Genomic DNA, 22,620 nt, shown 5'->3' with positions numbered 1-22,620 from the left:
AACTGATGAAGATGTTTTCTTTATTTGCTGGTGTTTTTTCTATTTGCATGTGTTTTCTTCATTTGCAGTGCGTTGAGCTCTCTCGGCCACCACAGACATGAGTAAGACTGTTTGGAGAGGTATTGGCATGGCTTTGAGTGTTTGCTCAACTGGGTGATGCATGAGACCCTATTATGAGGAACCTCTTTGGTTCTACAGCTCAGTGTAAGTTTTGTATATATTTTGTAATTCTATGTTTGTTTTCTGTGTTCAATTGCATATTTTGATTTTTGTTAGCATATTTGTTCAGAGGGTTTTCTTTTGGCCTCATTTGTCGACCAAGGACACTTCATCTGGACTATATGATCTTTTTCGACACCTTTGATTATTTGGACTGATGTTTGGTAATGGTTTGGGACACTGTATATTGAACTTTTGATTTCCTTTGAACTGTTGGAATGTGGTAAGATACTCACTTCTTACCTGACTATGTGGGAGTTGTGAGAAATGGACTTTATTTCTGATTGAACTCAACATGTTGTGGTTGGGCTGAAATGCTTGAACAAGATGTGATTTTTCTTTTCTTTGAATGTAATGTTTTGTTGATATTGTTGCTGTTTGGGGTGTCAGCTCTATAAACCTTTAAATATATTCTTCTCTGCTCTTGGATGAATGGATCCACTTCATTTATATATGTGACCAAAGTTAGAGTGTTAAAGTATGATTTTGTTAGTAGACAAACAGAATAAACTTGTGAGTGTGAGTAAAATTGTGCTTTAAGAAAGTTTATTTCCCAGAGGATCCAAGAGAAACACCTATAAGCGTTGGATCCAATAATGTATTCACACATTACACTCAAAGTCACACCTCAGACACCATCATTTTTTTCATTTTTCGAATCTGTAACTACACTATTCTCTTTTTCACAGGGAAGACCAGCTAAAAGGCAGCCTGAGATTGAAAATTATAGGTCAGATTAGTGTGATTTCTGCTATTCACTGTCATCAAAAAAAAAAAAAAAAAAAAGAAAGGGAAATCGTTCAAATGAGGTGTAAACCCAGCCATACAATGAGGAAATAAAATTCTGCATGTCTGTTAGTGCAGTTGCAGTATGGATTTGTGTTTTTGTATGTGTGTGATTCACTACTGCAATGCATCAAAAAGTTTTTAGTCCCCATAGTGCATATACTGTAAACGATGCATCTGTTTTTAGGTCAGTACCAGGTATCCATCTAGATTAGTGCTTCGGCATTTTCAAAGATGGTGAAATGTCATCAGACTAAGCAGCCCTCCAATTATCTGTTCCAACAAAAACCTCAGCACAGCTTCACCAGTCTTTCTGCAGCCCCAGGCTTTACTTGTAGTCTAGACAAAGAAGATCCAAAGAAGGGCAGGAGGGTCTGGAGCAGGGTCATCACAAGCAGATATTTGAGTCAATTTATGCACTGGCTCATGGAGAGCAGACCACCTTGCTTTTATGTATTTATATCTGCTTCTTCGGTTTGCCTTTGGTCTTAGCTGGCTGGTAAAGATATCACGCACAGCAAATAAAAGAAGGGTTTTTAGTCTGTCTAAATATAGGCAGCAGAATGACAGGAGAGCTCAGATTAGCCGTCCTAGTTTTCCTGAAAATAGCACGGAGAAGAATCATTTTCAGAGATTAAGATAAATTTGCTGCCTTCTGCACGGCAGTGCTCTCACGGAGTGATATTCCAGGTCAGAAACAAGCAAACGCACACACACGGGGCAAACTGCTGCACTTTCACATGGTATTTCAATACAAAAGGCAAATTAGTTTTTTTTTTTTTTTTTTTTTTTTTTTTCATATAGATATATAGATAAACTACTTTATTCATAAAAGTAATTTGCCTGGTGCAATTAACATTATTACCACTTGCTGAAAGTTTAATTCAAAGAACATTTTCTATTGATCATGGCCATAATGGATTAAACAATGGCAAAAACATTATGGCCAGACGTATATTCAGAAACACTGTGAAGATGAAAGCATTTTCAGCATTTTGTAGGGTCGATTCTGGTGCCTGGAGTACTGCTGTACAGTCTCAGCAAACTATGTCAGATTGTGGTAGTCTGCTGCTCCTCTGCAACACAGCACTCAGAACTGGTCTGGGTGACATTTTATTTTAATGTCCTTAATACAAATGTTGCATGTACCGTTCAAAGGTTTGGGATGTTTTTGAAATAAGTGACCAAGAATGCATTTATATTTTTGGATCATGTCTTTTATTTTAAAGTCTATTCAGTTCCTATTTCCTGTGTATTCTGGTTGTAGGCTGTGTCTGAAATCTCCCCCTATACCCTTAAATAGGGCAAAATTTGAGGGAACAGCCATTTGTAGTGGTGCCATAGTGCACTCATTCAATCCTACAATGCACTGCAATAACGAGTGTACAACTCATGTATGCTCAATGGCTAGAGAATACCCATAATGCACTATGAGAGCCACGCGGCGTATGAATTCCCACGTCTGACCAGAAGATGGCGCCTACAGCTGAATCATCCATCCATCCATTTTCCAAACCGCTGGTCCAATGTGGCTACAGTGTAATATCATATCATATACATTAGTTTTTAATTGATTATTAAATTGTTTAATTAAGTTTATACATAATTTCCATGACAGAGGTCATGATACATTTTGTATAATACTACTGGAACTGCCTGTTTGCTAAGTTTCAAATGATTATGCAGTCCTTCCGGCTCAGTGTCTGAATTCACTCACTCATTTTCATTCACTCCCTCAAGTGAACTATATTAGTGTACTAATGTAGGGAATAGTGAATGAGGGTATATGGGGCAATTTCAGACACAGCTGTAGTTTTTCTGCTGATTACCCTGTCATTGATTCCAGGTGTGTCCAGGCATTTTTTAAACCTTTAATTTTCTTTTTCTAACCTTGTTAAATGTATTCATCATTTTTGTCAATTCCCTGAATTTAAATGTATGCATTTGTTTAAAAAATATATTTAAACAAGTTCATTCAGAATAATAAGACATAATTGGGCTGTTACCAATAAAATGTCTTAATGAGTGAGTCATTGAATCATTCATTCAAATGATTAGTTAAAAATGGCTGATTCATTCAGAAGCAAAGCAACTGACTGTGTTTATAAATGCAGTTCACTCACTTCATTCAAAAATGCTGATTCATTCAGTAACAAAACTCAGAGATGCTCAATTGTGGCTTTGTTTGGAACTAATTTCATTGGCAAAAATACAAAAAGCAGACAAAAGTGTCTCAAAAATGTAAATCACTTAATATTAACTTATTGTTTATTGAAGAGTTGTATAAAATCAATATCACATTTCTGATCATTCCGATATTGTTCTGACAGTCTTGCTCATGTGATGTTGATTAACTTTTTTTTTTTAAAAATATTAAAAACGAGAACACATTGAGGGGCATTTTTGCCCCAATATCTCAAATTTTAGTGGCATTTTTATTTATTTTGCCCCAAGCCCTCATTAACATCTCGGTTCTGTTAATCCCATATGCATTTTGGGAGTTATGGTTTTTGTCCCAGTTGTATTATATTACTATTCATGAGCTTCGATCAGGTCGCTCACATCAGTGCATTTAAATATTTTTCCACACTGCATGCAGTAATTTTCCGTCACAAATGCAACTGAAATGGTCACTATGTAGAGCCCTAATAATGCACTGGTACTCAAGAAGCATTAATATTATCAATGTTAAAAACTTTGATGAATAGAAAGTTAATTAACTTGAAAAAGAATCTAAAAAGTCTTTACTGTCACTTTTGGTCAATTTAATGTGTCCTTGTATTAAGAACATTATTAACTAATGCCAATATTAACTGCCATTAACTAATATTACTATTAATATAAATAATATTATTTGTGTAAATACACTGTAACAAGGACACGTTTCAAGTCTAACTGAGCAGTGATATTTGCCGTACCTCTTTGATGAGCGTCATGAAGCGGTTGCCGAAGCGCCAGGGCTTGTGGCGGTTACACTGGAGTGAGCTGACGGTGATTTGAGGAGACTGCTGGACGGCCACAGCCACCACATGTACCGCGTCATACATCAGGGCAGCATCTGTCTGGAAACACACACACACACACGGGTCAATCGACCATCAGCAGTACACCTGAGGCTCTCCAACGACAATTAATTGAGCCTTAAAAGCAGGTTAAAACTTCAGCGTCGAGATCCGTGATTGGTGCATGTTCAACTCAACGACCAATCGCAGAGAATGAGAAAGTGCCAGAGTAGCCTTCAGCTGACTGCTACAAACTGACAGCCCTCCATACCGGAGACCTCTCATTCCACAGACCAAAATAAAATCTAATTAGTGTTTGCCTTGGATGATTGAGAAGCAATCACAACACCTCCCAGACTGGGCCGGTATGGAAATCATGCCTGAGGGGGCTTCAGAAATTGCTATCCTGTCAAATAAATCATAGCCAAACCTGTCATTTTCCAGCTTTTGTCTCTGATTGTCTGCCACAAGATTGTGGCTAAAGATGGCTCTGGCCTAATAATACTGCAACTTCACACAAGACTATTTGTATGTTTGCAGTGAAATAAATCAGCATGGCTGAAGATTACAGACAGACCGCAATAAGACTCATAACTATGAAGGTAAAAAAAAAAGTAGCAAAACCCGAGAGCTTGTTTGAATTTCAGCACTTACACAATAAACATTCATAGTGCTACAAATTTCATTGGTCAGGCATCAACCGATAAAACGGCTTCATTCCCACCCGCAGTTCTGCTCTCTTGCATCTGCATTTACATGTGCAGTAAGTATTCTAACAGGAATAATGTAGCATCAAAGGTCAAGGTGTTCAGATTGCTAAGTTGTACTGTGAGATTTAAGAGGTTCTGACTTACTGTAGTAAAGTGTAAAAGTAAATATGTAATACACACATGTATCTTTTAAAATGATGGGGAAAAAATTATTGTGTTGCTGGCAACGTGCTAACATCAAATTAATTTGGAATCAATCGTCAATAGTCAATCATTAGGAGCGTTATGTGTATAATACACTGATGCGAGCAAGCAGCTCACTAGATTTTGGAACAGAGACAGTCTATGTTAACATTTAAAGTGGGCCACTAGAATGTATTTCTGACCAGATTTATGGATACCTGACATGTGATTAAACGTGATTAATTAATCAAATCTATTGACTGACCTAACTGATGTCTACACTCTAAAAAATGCTGGGTTAAAAACAACCCAAGTTGGGTTGAAAATGGACAAACCCAGTGAATGGATTGTTTTAACTCAGCAGTTGGGTTAAATGTTTGATCAACTTGCTATATGAATGGATTAAAATGAACAAAATAGTTTGGGAAAAAAATAAAATAAAAAATCTGACACATAATTACTAGAAGCAACAATAATAATCAAAAGGTGAACATTTATTAAAATAAGCAATTTAATAAATGTTTAATGTTCAATTTTTATTCATTAAACTGTTCAGTTATTAAAAATAAAAGTTCATTTCCAACATATTTTGGGTTATCTATCTAATAAATTATCTCTAAAATCTGAATACTGATTGTGTTAGTGTACATTAAATTTATTTCTTTAAATTAATAAAATATTTTATAAGTCTGCAAATGTTCTGTCAACAATGTTACAAGTGAGCAACCTCCTGCAACTAAAACACCATGTGACCAGCATCATATAATGTTATTTTCTTCTGTGGCGGACATTTTGAACACATTACTGTAAGTCTTCTCTATTTTTTTTTCTTCAATATTTGACCTACAATTACCTGTTGTCTAGGAGTGTATTAATTGATTATCATCAATGTTGGGGCCATTGTTATGATTTTAAATATTTAAATGATTTCAGTTCAAACATATACTCACATCTGAGGTCAGCCTAATTAAATAAAATAACATGTGGTTGGCCACAAAAGGCCTGACATTGAAATAGGTCAACCCAGGGAAACCTTACGTTATGAGGACAAAATGTCCCCACAAAGATGGCAATATCCGAAATCCTTGTCATTGTGGCGACAATTTTTGGTCCCTGTGAGGGAAAAAAGCTTATAAACTATACTAGGTGATGTTTTTTTTAAAATCTAAAAATGCAGAAAGTTTTCTGTGAGGGTTGTGTTTCGGGGCAGGTTTAGGATTAGAGGGTTAGAATATACCGTTTGAATACCACAGCTGACAAGTTCACCAGGAAGGAAAACATCTTTTCCCTTGTATAATCAAAAAGGCGTTTAAAGCTTGGCAACTAGCAGATATGTTACAGCTCTGCAAAACTGAAACCTAACATAGTGTACTCTTTTGTTGATGTGAAACGTAATCGCCAATTATAGAACGAGCCATATACCGTCGACTCACTGCTAGCTGATATAGCCTCCGACAAGGTTCCCTGATGACCGAGGGGAGGAAACAACCACTATGATATTAATAATCTGTCCATGAGCGAGTGTTGATGAAAGCGAATGGGTGTGAAGACGCCGCGGGAGATGAACAGCCCGCTTTGGGCCCAGGGCTTCAGTCACCAGCTGCTGGTCAAAATGACTAGAGGGTGCTGTGTGTGTATGTGTGGAAAATTTGACTTGTGGCTGTTTCGCACCACCAAAAAGCTGTCAATCACCCTCCTACCTCTTCCTGCACTAACACACAGATCGGCTTCATAATCACTTGTCCGCCATTCCACGCCTGTCAATCAATCAGGATGCAAGGGGAGCGCAAAGTGGCAGCCACTGGTCTTGGAGGGAGATGAGACACGGGATGAGGCGTTGTCAGGAAGGAACGTGCCGTGAATTTGCATGACCGAGCACCCCCATCCCCCTCTTTTTGGCATCTGGCTGGGCCATTAAAAGGGGACAGCCGAGGCTGGGGCCCTGCCGCCTATCTGCGGAGAATACACATTATCCTGAGTCACCCGGCCTACCAGTGAGGCACCGTACGTCAATGAGCTCGGCTTATGCATTGTGAATAATAAATAAGTAATAACATCAGACAAACAGAAGACAGGGCCTCCACCTGAATACTAAATGAACGCTCCTATTACCCGCCTGTGTGTGTGTATTAGCGCAGCTTTGTGTGATGGAGCGGTGGGGGGAATCAAAGCCCAGGGTGCATGTGGTCTCTCCAGGGAGGCATGCTTTGTTTTCTTCAGATTTTCATCAAAGCTTTATGGATCTGTCGGCCTGACTTACTCTATACCAAAGCACAGCAGCCAGCCCATAAATATACACTACAGATGAAAAACTGGTAAAGACTTGTTAAACATGGTGACTTCCATCTTAACTAGGGATGTCCATTTACATGAAATCCCATAAAATCGATTGTTGTTTAGATTAATGATCAATTAGCTGATTAATCATTAACCTCAATAATACGAAGCAGGGGGGCGCTACTATGTTACGTTACTTAACAACCACTTGCATAACCAACACAAAATAGGTGTCGTTTCAAAGCTTAGAGGCTTGGCTTTACAGTGAATATCAGGAATATGACCATCACTAAACAAGTGTTTTTAAAATTGCTGAAATTTTCATAGTATAAAAAAAACTGCTTTACATGAAAATATGATCTTTAACCCTTAAAGGCAGGGTAGGTAAGAAATTTTGTTCCAAATTTGTTTAAACTTTCTATATATATACATGCATAATTAAAATGTAAGAACTCTGATAAAAAGAGTATAAAAATCGAGTGACTCTAGACCGTTTAATCTGTATTAAACACAGCTCATTATTTCCATCCGGGACGAAACATAGGATTGGCTTAGGCGGCTGTCACTCTCTCGCAACCATGGCAACCACCCTTTTGCCACACATGACCTGCCCACTTGCGCGCGCACGTTTGATTTGGGGAATCCAAGAGGCATGGATCCTAGGAATACCAAAACAATGGCAGAGAAACAGCAAGCTAAATTCACAGTATCGGCCTATGCAGTTAGTGAAGGCAAACCAGGCAAAAAAAGGAAGACAGTAACAGTACAAGAAAAGGCAATGAACAAAAAGTCTTTGGATAAACAAAGAAATAAAACGCGAGTTAATATCGGCGTGGCTTTCCAGCGATGGCGAGAACTGAGGGAACTCAAGGGCTGAAAAGTGACTCCTTGATGGCTTTATTTCTGCTGGACAGGTAAATCTTTCTTTTTGTATTTTGATCATACATATTTTTTTGTTTATTTTTTCATGAAGCATGTGTCATTAGCACACGTAGCTGCGTAATATAGCTAACATAACATTACTTAGCGAGCCGTAGTAGAGACGATAAATAATGATAGCTATAGTGTTGAATTGTGCATAATTTTACCCTCTGTCTAACTCTTTTACCATGTTCACCTGTAAGTTTACCTGCACGTTTTTTTTCCGCCTTGTTTTGTTTTTATATTCTCTACCTATGTTTACTGATGTCTTTATCTTGTATCTGTGTGTGTCGTACACACTTTGTTGTATGTGTGTGTTATTATTTTGTGTCTGCAATGCAGTTGTGAGTTGATATTTGAGTGTATGTTACTCTGTTTATCTGTAGAACAACGTATATGTTATGAATCTTACACGAAATTCATCTTCATCACAGTGTAAATGATGGTAATGGAAAAACGTGTATCATGCAACCTGTTTTTAGCTTTGCCTTATAGATAGCTCGTTAGCGAATCAAAAAATATATATTTTAAACTTTACCAATATCAATATGCTAGCTTGATAGTGAGTACTAAAATACATCTTGTTTGTTTATCTTCATAATTATAAAGTTATTTTTATTACATGTGATTCTGACATGATGTCACTACATGCCGTGCTCCTTCCTCTCCGCTCGTCTCAGGTAAATAATGCGTCTTCCAGCTCAGTGGTCGGAGTCACACGTTCATGCGTTTTGGGGGCGTGGCTTTGGAAGGAGCCCAGAAGGGAGGGGTGGAGTGAATGGAAATAATGAGCTGTCTTTAAAACAGTCGTGAGAGGTCTACAGACACTCGATTTTTATACTTTCTTTTTCAGAGTACTTACATTTTAATTATGTATGATATATAAATAAAGTTTAAACTTTATTTTTTTGCCTACCCTGCCTTTAAATGCATGACTGTTTCACCAATCATTCTTACATATTCGGGTCTTTATCGACCCGGATCTATATCTAACACGGAAGGATCTCTACCTGTTGCGATAATATAAAACTCCTTTGATATTAGAGTAACAATTACAGAAGAATAAAATAAAGCATATTTTGTTACCCTTTGGGGCTTAAAACATCTGCTCAAACTGAGCCCTTTTATGCCATCATCACTGTCCTCGTCAGAGCTCATTTCCCAGTAAATTCAGCAAATAATGGGCTAGTTTTATGTTTGAGGTTACGAAAATGAGCCCATTCACGATCTCAAACGTATTCTCAAAACTATATAATTTTCAACATCTTCAAAATCAATATTTCGATCGCTAACAGCTTCACCAGATCAATCCAGTAACAGTTACAGTCATATTTGATTGCGTTCAGTACTTGCTCTGCAGTAAATCGCTGAGCCATTTTATGTTTTTCTTATTATTTCGTTTTCTGTCTAAATGAGTCCTCACTTCAGCATTGTGTATCAGACATTGCCACCTTGTGGAATAAAGGTGAATTGCACTTATTCCGTCATCTAAGATTCAATTATTGTTGTGCAGAAAAAATATACTTACACTCATACACACCTCGGTTCGTTAGCGACCCTATACAATTCTTACAAAAATTGAATACAAAAATAGGCATTCTTTTATAATTTTATGATTTTTTTCTTGTTATATTCTTCATAATGAATTGATTGAGGAATACAAAGAAAGTTGATGTCTAACTTTAAAAAATGAACGAGGAGGATGGTAATGAATGAAGTCCCGGGTCACTAAAGACCCGAGGTATGGATTTAAGGGTTAAAATCATCGTACATAACAGACTGTCATATATTGTTGAAAAGGTCTCAACTAATACAACAAGCATACTGTATTTGTTTCAGTTAGAGACCAAACAATACCAAGTATTTGTATAAAAAAATCGGTATACACATGATGCTTTTGCACCACGTTTTTGTTTGTACATTCGTGAAACATCAGTAAACTAGTAGATCACATATATTTTTTTAGAGTAACACAACATAAGACAATGTGTAGATAGCGGAGTGACATTGACATGCTGTTTTGCTAAAGCTATAGGACTTCCAGGATCTGATCCCGTTGTAATCATGATGCAGTGTTTTCCATCATCAGTTCAACCAATGGAAACTGGATCTCGGGGTATGGTGGGTGGGTATAGTCGTGTAGAGACCAATCAGACACTGTTTTACAGCTGGAGCACCCGTTGGATTGGTTTGATCGCTCAGATTGACAAGTCTTGATTCATCATGCGCCACAGCTGAAACAGTGCTGGAAGATCATCACTCATCAACCAGGATCTGATTACTTGTTCTTTATTCTGTGTACTTTTATTGTGGCGTTTATACAAGTAAGTAGTTCTTATGTTCAGTAAATTACTTCTATTTAAGATTTTTTGGACCCAAGGTTAATTATGTTTAGAAATAAACAGCGAGTCTACATAATCCATTGCATGACTTGAAGATGTTAATACACTCAGAATATGTAATTCGGTGTGCTCGCTTCATTTTTCCTCGTGTGTCTGCTGCACGTGTTTTGCACACACCTCAAAACTACGCACTCTAATGATGACCTTGCTTAATCGACCATTAAAGGTGCCATAGAACGTCTTTTTAAAAGCTGTAATATAAGTCTAAGGTGTCCCCTGAATGCGTCTGTGAAGTTTCAGCTCAAAATACCCCATAGATTTTTTTTAATTCATTTTTTTAACTGCCTATTTTGGGGCATCATTAAATATGCACCGATTCAGGCTGCGGCCCCTTTAAATTCTCGTGCTCCCCGCCCCCGGAGCTCGCGCTTGCCTTAAACAGCATAAACAAAGTTCACACAGCTAATATAACCCTCAAAATGGATCTTTACAAAGTGTTCGTCATGCAACATGTCTAATCGCGTAAGTATGGTATTTACTTGGATGTTTACATTTGATTCTGAATGAGTTTGATAGCGCTCCGTGGCTAAAGCTAACGTTACACACTGTTGGAGAGATTTATAAAGAATGAAGTTGTGTTTATGAATTATACAGACTGCAAGTGTTTAAAAATGAAAATAGCGACAGTCTTGTCTCCGTGAATACAGTAAGAAACACAAATATCACTAAAAATATCATGATATCATGGATCATGTCAGTTATTATCGCTCCATCTGCCATTTTTCGCTATTGTTCTTGCTTGCTTACCTAGTCTGATGATTCAGCTGTGCACAGATCCAGACGTTCATACTGGCTGCCCTTGTGTAATGCCTTGAACATGAGCTGGCATATGCAAATATTGGGGGTGTACATATTAATGATCCCGACTGTTACGTAACAGTCAGTGTTATGTTGAGATTCGCCTGCTCTTCGGAGGTCTTTTAAACAAATGACATTCACACAAGAAGGAGGAAACAATGGAGTTTAAGACTCACTGTATGTCATTTCCATGTACTGAACTCTTGTTATTTAACGATGCCGAGGTAAATTCAATTTTTAATTCTAGGGCACTTTTTTTTTTACTGTTAAATTATTAGAATAAGAACATTTACATTTTGCAAAACAGCTGGTCCTAACAGCAAGCAAGCAAATAAATATCACTGTCATACGCACAAACAAGCATGTCAATCAAATGCAGCAGTCAAATTATTTTAATCAAAGCAATATGTGTTTTATGGACTCTATAAACTGCACTTAATATTGAATCAATTATAGTTTTGCACACAAAGTATGGCGTATATTAAATAGACTGCAATATGCACTGCAGTGTATTTTCAAATAAACCTGTTTAACCAATTAGCTGAAGATTTAATCAACCATGAATATTCCACATATTGGAGAATGGAGAAAACTGCTAACCAGGGGTGTGATTCCCAAAAACATTTTTAGCCAACTATGTTGTCAGTATAGTTCAACAAGTCAGCGTTTAGTTCCAACAAACATTCGCAAACAGCATCGCAAACTTGTGTGGTTGGAACGACAGCTCTCAAGTTTCTTGTTTGCATGAAATGTGGACTTAATAAATCCTTTTCTTGAGCCATTTTACTCACATTAAGTAACACAGAGAGTGAAAAAAGGACAAGAAAGAGAGAGACTGAGGATGTCGGAGAATGCTGAACATTTCTATAGCTGAACCCAACAAGCAGACTGGTAAATGATTGAGCAATACAACCACTTCACTCTATAAACATCTCATTAAAATCAATTATGTCACTCCTGAATGAAATCAAAGCTAAACACTTTAACAGCTGCTTTTCCCCTGTGTAAGCCGATGTGAGCGTTACCTCAGATGTATTTTCTTTTTGCACCTCGTTCGCACGTCCTCCCCTGCCTTGTGCTGGAAGATTTAATCTTCTCGGCTCAGATTGCTTTCAACACTTTTATGAATTGTTAAAGTGTGGCAGTCTGGCAGGGAGCATTCTGTACATCCCTGATCAGGGCTCTGGATAAAAACGTGACTCTGGGGTCATATATTGCAGAAACTGTTCCTGAATGGTTGTCGATGGAGAAAGATGCTTTCCCCCAAATAACGGTTACAAAATCTACCAGCAGGTTTGACTGAAAGAGCTAACCAGCCAAAACTGATCTGCATTTGAGGACTGTGTTTATTTGAATGGAATTTTGTTCCAGGACCAATAAAAAAGGGTAAGAGCATGAATTTACAACAGGTAAGGCATACTGATCTCTCAAAGCTGTTCATGAAGTGTGAGGATAACATATTTATGTCAAGCTGAAACCTTTGAGAGATCATGCTATTATCTGTCAAAATCACTTAATATTGACACACGAAGCACTTCTCATGTGACCCCTCTAAGCTTTAACTGTCAGATGATCATGGAGGAGATATGACATGCAGCACATGGGATTAACCTGGTGCATTTCATCAAGACATGGATGATAATCATCAGCTGTGATAGAGCCATGAACACATCCCCACAGACACACAGAGAGAGAGAGAGGTGTTTATATAATGTGTATGTGCTCTTTAAAGTATCCATTATGGCATATGGAGCGCCTCATTGTGCCTACAGTATGAATTTACAGAACTAAAATTGAAAAGCAGGCAACAAAAATATATTGACTAGAAATGTCCTCAACTCAGATAGTGGAAATTGACTCTGTGGTCATTAAAAATCCCAGGATGTCCTTCAAAAGGAGTAGGGGTGTAACCCCGGCATCCTGGCCAAATTTGCCCATTGGCCTCTGTCAATCATGGCCTCCTAATCATCCCCATAGACTGACTGGCGTCATCATCTCCTCTCTACCAATAAGCTGGTGTGTGGTGGCCGTTCTGCCGTTATATGGCTGCCTGCGCATCATACAGGTGGATGCTGCACATTGGTGGTGGTTGAAGAGATTCCCCTTTCCATATGTAAAGCGTTTTGAGTACCCGGAAGCGCTATATAAATGTAACAAATTATTATTATTATTACTCCACCACAGCACACATACTGTACAGCATCTCATATGCAAACATGGTGAAGTGGTGAAGAGACATTTCACTCTTGGTTCTTGTATGTCTTATACAGTAGAAATATAAGAGCTTGTAACTGATCATGACATGTATTTTTAAAATAACAAATTTAAAATCCTATATATAATATTTTCATTGCTTTTGTTTTTCATTGCATTTCTTGGTAGAGGTTCAAGTGGTTTAAATGATATTACATAACAGGAATAATTTACATTTGAAATGTTAATGTCTCAATGGTTTGTGTTGTTAGCTATTAGGAGTATACTGACATTGAAAAGTTTGGGGTTGGTAAGATTTGTTCATGTTTTCTAAGGTTTTGAAAGTCTCTTAATGCTCACCATGGCTGAATTTATCCAAAATATAGTAAAACAGTAATATTGTGAAATATTATTACAATTTAAAATAAATGTTTTCTATTTTATTATAATTTTTTTTTTTCCTGTGATCAAAGCTGAATTTTCAGTATCATTACTCCAGTCTTCAGTGTCACATGATCCTTCAGAAATCATTCTAATATGATGATTTGATGCTCAAGAAACATTTATGATTATTATCAACATGCACTCTTCATAAAGCGATGCCAATTAATCCCAATAATCAGGCATGTAAAGACTTTTATCACATCTATTCCACTTTGACGAAAGTGCACACGGATGATGGTGTCATGTCCAGATTCGTAAACATGGCGGTAAAGAAGGCATCACATTTTTGGGGTGCTGAAGAAACTGAGTTCATATTGACAATGTAGTGCAACATGAATATAACACATAGCATGATCTCTCAAAGGTTTCAGCTTGTCATAAATATGTTATCCTCAGTCTGAAACGATGAACAACTAAAATGGGTCACTAAAATCAACTAAAATCATCTCATCTGACCACAGATACTGAATCAGAATGCAGTCTTTACTTAAACTGTGTCAACAGCTTTCACACACGTCTTTCAAAATAGACCTTGCACCAGAAAAAACATTTAGAATATTTTTTATTCATTTTTTTATTTATTTATTTGTTTCTTTCTTTGACTACACACTCCACAACCCATTCAAAATTGTCTTGTGATCCACTGATTGTGAAACACTGCTCTAAAACTAACATGCACTCAAATTTTTATTTCATGGGGTCTTAAAAGATAAATATATTTTATCTTTATCTGTCTTAACTGTTTCACCACCAGTTGTTGTTTTTTTAAAAGGTGCCAACCAGCAGCAGTATTTTTGATTATTTTCTCAAAACTTTCATGGTCTCCAGAATGTTCAGTTGAGATGCAATTGTAGGGACATGGCCAGAGTAAAGGCGGGGAGACACTGCTTGAAGTCAATATGTTGTATTTATTGACTCAACACTTGCATTTCACAAAAAAAAAAAAAAAAAAGAAAACAAACAATAACAAAACACATGAAACCCGGGACACTAATGTTGACCCTCCTCACGGAGGCCCCAACCAGAAACTGACTCTAGCAAGCACAGTGAACCATTTAAACTCAAGAGTCAAACCAAATCATAAATCACAGGGGAAAAGAAAAATCATACATATACATAAACACATAAATAAACTCAATTGAATATCAAATTCAAAATAAATTAACAATCAATAATACCAAAATAAATACAAAAAAAATAAATAAAACAATACACTTATACATGTATTCAAATAAACACAATGAAACAATGACCCCCTGCTGGTACTGTTAAGTAGACTATGCCTACACTACCCATAATTCCTTTGAGTTGCATAAAAAAGGAAACAGGAAGGCCGCACTCCCTCTTAAACCCCCACCCCCGGAACCATGCTGCAGCCATGATCCCAGAAACAAAAAGGTAAGAAAATGGAAGTTGATAAACTATAAATAAAAGAAAGAAAGAAAACTCCTGGTGTCTTTTTTCTGTCGTCTAATGTGCACCTTAGACTAGGAAAAATAACCCAAAGTAATTTTTAAACAAACATTTATACAAATAAACCAAAAAAATACATAAACCAAAATAAACAGGATATACACGCAAGTTATGAGCAATTAGGGGTAACCTGGAATCTTCACAGCAATATATCAAAATCATACTTTTATCACTTGTTTCTACTCTTCTTTGCTTGTTTTTGGATCTGGAGATTCTGTGCATTTTCAGAAGATTTGTAACAGCACCTCCTACTGAATAACAGTGAAAACATGGATTGCCGGAAAATTTTGTCAATGGCAGAGAAGCGTTGTGCCATAAATGATGAGGAAAGAGTTAACCACATTCATTAAACTTTGTGTGTGTTTGTGTAAAATAAACACACTCATTCTTGCACACACTGCATCAATGGTGCTGTCAGTCAATTTATGCTTGAGTGCACATGTGATACTCATTATCAAGACTTTTGTTTCTATGAATTGTGAGTATATTCATGACTCCCAAGGCTAGCGTGAGAAATACTTCACAGCCACAAATGTGTATACTGTGTGTGTGAGTATATGCCAGCCAGAGGCCAAATACATCATGAGCGTAATGAGCAATGCTGCAAATATTAAAAGTGCATGAGATGACTATTGAGCCTCTAGACCATGAATATTCATTTTTTGTAATTAAAAACAGATAATAAAGTTAAGAGTTCAATGATAAAAATATGCAAAAAAAAAAAAAGTAAATAAAATAAATGCAGAGCAAGCTTAAGATGCCAGGATGACACTTGTATATATTCAGTGAGGCCGAGCACTGCAGCATCATGGTACGGTGGGCAACTGGCCGTGTGAACTGCTGTGTAATTAACCGACTTGTTAGTTAATGAAAAGTCAAGATATTAGCTCAGTGATGTATTAATATTATGAAGAGTTTATCACTGAATGGTTCACAAATGGTTGAAAAGAGCTATAGAGTTTAAATCGGTTTGTGAGTGTGTGGTATATTTTTGAAAATTGTATTATTAATAATATTTTTATATTGTTATTGTCATGATACAGGCAAGGGAAGAGGAGTAGAGGATCTCATTTGCAGCAGTTATTGTTTATTTACAAAAATACAAAAAAGCAATCAAAGCAACACTAAGAAGGCAATCTAGAAGGCATTAAACAACATAATGTAAATACAATATCAGACAGTGAGAAGAAATAAACTTAAATACAAAGAAGAAAACAAACTGAACAAGAAACAGGTGAACAAAGCAATCAGTAGCCATGGCAACAAACAAGGCCATTCATAGTGACCAAGGAAACGGAAAAGATGAAAATGGGGAACAAAAATGGGGGGTTGAGGCCATCTGAGGCCGTCTGCATCAATAGACTTGACTGTAATTCAATTCTGTGTTGTTTTAACAGTCTTTGAGGAGACACCTGAAACACTATCTGAAGTTAACACTTTACTGCACGTCGGTTTATTGTTGTCATCGTCATAGATTAGCAGTGCCTTGATTATCACATACACAAACCACGGTTGGTTGTCTATAAATTTTTTAGTTTACCCTTGAAGTTTTGAGTTGTTTTCTGAAAGAATATGCTGACAGCTTTGGAGATTAATTAAATCAGACCTTCCAGCACTGAAACTAAACTTTTTATGATAATAACCTTGGTGTGTTAGTAATTCTCAGCATTAATCAGGGTCCAAATTAACCAGGGCTTGGATCAAAAATGCCACTGAAAATGACAAAAAAAATGCCCCAGATATTTAAAATGTGGGAATAGTGTAGTAATTTTTATCTGTTATCTAATATTTGATATATTTCATGTTTATCTATTAATGTGTTTATTGCCTTTGCAGGATGTTAGATGTTTTTAACAACTCTAAAATAATCAAAATGTACAGTAGAGAGCTCTATAATTATTTACTAATATAAATAATTTAAAATGTGCTCAAGCAGTGCATAAAATTGTCAAATGTTATGCATTATTTACAGCTATGTTTGCATTTGATTTGATTTTCTGGATAACAGCTCTAATTGTTTGGATTAAGAGTTTATTTCAAGTAACTGATTACACAGAAGCATTTTACATAATTGAGCTCCAAGGTTTTTATATATATTATTAGAAGAAAAAAAGAGCCTGAATATAGAAAAAAAGATCCCTGGAAAGCAATTTCCACAGAAGAAATATTACAGGTTACTAAAATAAAAAATAAAAAAGTTGTTTACCCAGCCAGTTGTTATCACAGAATAAGGGATAAAGTACAGTCACACTTCTTATTAAAAAAAAAAAAAAAAGTCCTACTTGTCTATTGTCTTATAATTCATTACAGTGTACAAAACAATCATCCTGGCCACGGCAACAATATTGCAGTAGTATTAATGCTGAAGTCCTTCGATTTGATTTTAAATACAATTGATAAATGTAACAGAAACACAAGCAGCAGCTGCGTTTGTATCAAATAAGAGAGAGCGAGAGCGTGGTGTGATACGAGAGACGTGAAAGATGCACAGGCTTCAGAGACCCGGATGAGCGGGATGTTATTCAGTGTTGCTATTGACGACGGTTGTTATCAAGGAATAACACACCTAAGAATGTCAGATCAGAATTAAGTGTTCCAGAGAGCTGTGAAGTAAATATACACTGAACAAAATTATAAAACGCAACAGTTTTGTTTTTGCCCCCATTTTTCATGAGCTGAACTCAACGATCTAAGACTTTTTCTATGTACACAAAAGGCCTATTTCTCTCAAATATTGTTCACAAATCTGTCTAAATCTGTGTTAGTGAGCACTTCTCCTTTGCCGAGATAATCCATCCACCTCACAGGGGTGGTATATCAAGATGTATATCCTTAGGCTGGCCACAATAAAAGGCCACTCTAAAATGTGCAGTTTTACTGTATTGGGGGGGGGGTCTGAAAACCAGTCAGTATCTGGTGTGACCACCATTTAACTCACGAAGTGCGACACATCTCCTTCACATAGAGTTGATCAGGTTGTTGATTGTGGCCTGTGGAATGCTGGTCCACTCCTCTTCAATGGCTGTGCGAAGTTGCTGGATATTGGCAGGAACTGGAACACGCTGTCGTATACGCCGATCCAGAGCATCCCAAACATACTCAATAGGTGACATGTCCGGTGAGTATGCTGGCCATGCAAGAACTGGGATGTTTTCAGCTTCCAGGAATTGTGTACAGATCCTTGCAACATGGGGCCGTGCATTATCATGCTGCAACATGAGGTGATGGTCGTGGATGAATGGCACAACAATGGGCCTCAGGATCTCATCACGGTATCTCTGTGCATTCAAAACGCCATCAATAAAATGCACCTTTGTTCGTTGTCCATAACATACACCTGCCCATACTATAACTCCACTGCCACCATGGGCCACTTGATCCACAACATTGACATCAGCAAACCACTCACCCACACTAGGCCATACACGCTGTCTGCCATCTGCCCTGTGCAGTGAAAACCGGGATTCATCCGTGAAGAGAACACCTCTCCAAAGTGCCAGACACCATCGAAATGTGAGCATTTTACCACTCAAGTAAGGTCGAGACCCCGATAAGGACGACGAGCATGCAGATGAGCTTCCCTGAGATGGTTTCTGACAGTTTGTGCAGAAATTCTTTGGTTATGCAAACCGATTGTTGCAGCAGCTGTCGGGGTGTCTGGTCTCAGATGATCCTGGAGGTGAAGATGCTGGATGTGGAGGTCCTGGGCTGGTAGTGAGGCCGGTTGGATGTACTGCCAAACACCTTTGAAGACGGCTTATGGTAGAGAAATGAACATTCAGTTCACGGGCAACAGCTCTGGTGGACACTCCTGCAGTCAGCATGCCAACTGCACGCTCCCTCAAAACTTGTGACATCTGCGGCATTGTGCTGTGTGATAAAACTGCACATTTTAGAGTGGCCTTTTATTGTGGCCAGCCTAAGGCACACCTGTGCAATAATCATGCTGTCTAATCTTGATATACCACACCTGTGAGGTGGATGGATTAACTCAGCAAAGGAGAAGTGCTCACTAACACAGATTTGTGAACAATATTTGAGAGAAATAGGCCTTTTGTGTACATAGAAAAAGTCTTAGATCGTTGAGTTCAGCTTATGAAAAATGGCAAAAACAAAAGTGTTGCATTTATAATTTTGTTCAGTGTAGATATAGGCACAGATTTTATACTTTACTATATATACAGTGGCAGTTTTTAAAATACTTTTTCAAATGATCAAATTAAAACACATTATAAAGCAGAGAGAGCAAATAAAACAGAGTAATAGACTTTAGGCTCAGTGGGATGTGTCATTTATGAACTAAATTAATTTCATTGCTGAGCTGAGTCACAACAAGACAGCACAACAAGACACATGATGACATGTGTCAGCAGGGTTATCATGTGTTTCAGGCTATGTGTGTGTGTGTGTGTGTGTGTGTGTGTGTGTGTGTGTTTATGAAACATTATGTGATGTTGGCCCCGAAGCCTCTGCTTCTTGTGGCTGACTTTTGTTGGGGCCAAATTTCAGACTCTTTATGTACTTGTCTTAATCGAGAGTAAACCATCCTGACACATCCCCCAACCACCCCACGCACACAAGCTTGCTTATTCTCTCTATCGCAACTAACTCTTCCATTTTCTGATGTAATACCTGGAAAGTTATGCTTACTTATTCCTGAGTGTTGATTTAACAGTGCATGAGCAAGACTAGTCAGAGCAAGTTATTCTTCACTGCAGTCCATCAGTCACTCTTAAAGTGTCCCTATTAGGCTTTTTCAAATATTACCTTTAGTGTGTAAAGGTACAGCTGGTTGGGAATGTAAAAGGCCTGCAAAGTTTTAAAGATCAAAGTGCACAACAAATAAAGGTATTGTCTCCTAAAATAAAGAATCGATTCTGAACTGCAGAAACGAGTCATCAGTAATTCCAGTCTCACTCCCTGTTAAAAACCTTCTTAACAATGTAATACATTTGCATAATTCCAGCCTATACAGTCTTCATTAGCTGCCTGCGAACAAAGTCTATTTTGCCCTGCCCTTAAACACTGTTGCAGCTGAAAGAGTTTAGTTTGTGTTGTCGACATGTTGAGAAGATGCTGTTTTCAGCACTGTGAATCCACTTCCAAAGGATGAGGACTCACGCTGGAATTGATATGGAACATAATTACGTCATTGTTCCTATTTGTATCACTGTGTATCAAGCACTGAGGAAGATGCGGAGATGAAGTTCAGATACAGTAATGAGCGTTTCATTTCAGACATGCGCTGTAAGCAGTAGACCAATCGCAACAGACCTAGCTGTCTGACCAATCAGAGCAGAAAGGAGGGATTTAGAGAGACTGAATCTTTGAACAAATTGTTTTCAGACTCTTTGAGAAATTAGTTGATGTGCAATGTATATTATGTAAAAATGAATGTGTTTTTGACCTTGGATGCATAATAGGGATTATGCATAATAGGGAGCATAATAGGGATTAGGGGTACAACGGTTCAGATTACTCACGGTTCGGTTTGTATCACGGTTTTAGGCTCACGGTTTCAGTACGGTTCGGTATGTGCTATGTTCAGGTAAAAAAATTACTATTGTCAAATAAAAATAAAGAAAATATGAACAAATAATCAAACGGCACAAATAAATACAGTAAAGCAATACAAATAAATAAAGCTTTTCAGGTCTTTCATGTTTTCAGGTACAGAAATTGAATAATGTAGCTAATAAAACAACATTGCATTTAATCTTCACTGTATAAATTAAATAAAGATCAAGCATTATTAATTATTAAGTTACAATCAGTCATGAGCAATGAGTGCTTTCCTTGTCTTTTGTTGTTTGATTAACATTAAAAACACATTCAGACAGCAGGAATGCAAGGGCTACTCTTTAAGACATAATAATACGAGTCAGTACACTGATACTGAACACATGCGTTCTTTCTCGAGTATATAAGTTTACTTAAGACATAACCAACTGTGCTTGCTTGGATACTTGCCAAGACGGGCATGTTGACATAATTTTGTGTGAATTTGTCCGTTCAAACACAAGACTTGAAGGAGACCTCAGTATTTGCATGCTGTATTTGAGTGCACAATTCTTCTCACAGCGCCCACGTAAGTTCTCTTTCACGACTTGCACTATGTTTAAATTGGCTTAAATGAGTTTAGTTTAAACACAGATAGCAACGTGTGCTGTTCAGGTTTCACCTGCGCTCGTGCGCTATCAACACCCGGGTGATGACGGCAAAATGACTGGTCATATAGAGCATATACTATTATATAGAGCAACTATTGGCTGAATTACCCGCATTTTGCCATGTTCGCACCGCAGGAACTAGGAACAATTTTAGTAGTAGGAACTCCTTTAGGTGGAAATAAATTAGCTCCTACTTCAGAGTAGGGTCTAAACCAGCACTATAGGAACTATCGGTGATGTAAGTGCATGTTGATTGGTCAGACGCATGGCAAACACTGGCACCCGGCATTTTTAAAAAAGCTGTGTAAACATATTTACTTCACGAACATGGAAAATAGTGATGACGGCATTTACCTGTTGTCTGCAGGGTTGTGTTCTTTTCTCCGCCTCGATGATATGTAATACTGAGAGTTGTTATGGGAGATTTTGTCTCTTAGCCCCACTTTTTGCTCTTTCAGTTATGTAAATGATGGTTTACATTCCATCTCCATTATCACAAAACCCACGACACACAACAAACACAGCTCAGATCACGGCATCCTCAATTCACCGTATATAAATGCTGCGCTTAAAGATGGCACTGTCGGCCACTTCAGAGTTCCTATTCCCAGTTCCTATTCCCGGGGAACTATCCTAATGGCTAGTTCCTAGAACTATTCGGTGCAAAAGCCCCTAATTTAAAGTGGTTAGTTTTGCCCGGAGCATTTTTTTAAAAACGTTTTGTCTGAAATACTTCAGAAACACACCCTACACAAGTACTCAAACGCACTATTTACTTTCTTACTACACATTTCTGCTCTTATTGTGTGAACAATACATTGGTGCACAAAATGACAAAATTGTTTGTCTTATTAATTTTTTCAATTAAATATAATAACTTAATCTGCTTCTGATTTTTTGCCTTCTGCACTATTCTCAAAATGTTTTTCCGCTATGACAGTACTTAAAGAAAACTTGACCATGGAAGAAGACGTTTTCACAGAAATGCCTTCTGTAGTGTCACATCACAACAATGCTGACAATGCAACACACATTTGCGTAT

The 22,620-nt window shown here is 37.4% G+C and overlaps 1 protein-coding gene across 1 annotated transcript in view; it reads right to left on the bottom strand.

Moving 5' to 3' along the window:
- grik2 (glutamate receptor, ionotropic, kainate 2) overlaps positions 1–22,620 on the bottom strand; it is a 245,140-nt gene that overhangs the window by 95,512 nt on the left and 127,008 nt on the right. Inside the window, exon 8 of the mRNA XM_048152799.1 lies at positions 3,924–4,067. Coding sequence (XP_048008756.1) covers positions 3,924–4,067 — 144 coding nt within the window. The remainder of the gene's footprint in view (positions 1–3,923; positions 4,068–22,620) is intronic.

The sequence above is a fragment of the Megalobrama amblycephala genome, linkage group LG13, assembly GCF_018812025.1.
Source record: "Megalobrama amblycephala isolate DHTTF-2021 linkage group LG13, ASM1881202v1, whole genome shotgun sequence".
NCBI classification, from domain to species: domain Eukaryota; kingdom Metazoa; phylum Chordata; class Actinopteri; order Cypriniformes; family Xenocyprididae; genus Megalobrama; species Megalobrama amblycephala.
The sequence above is the reverse complement of the archived record's forward strand: the minus strand, read 5'-3'. Positions and strand labels throughout refer to the sequence as shown.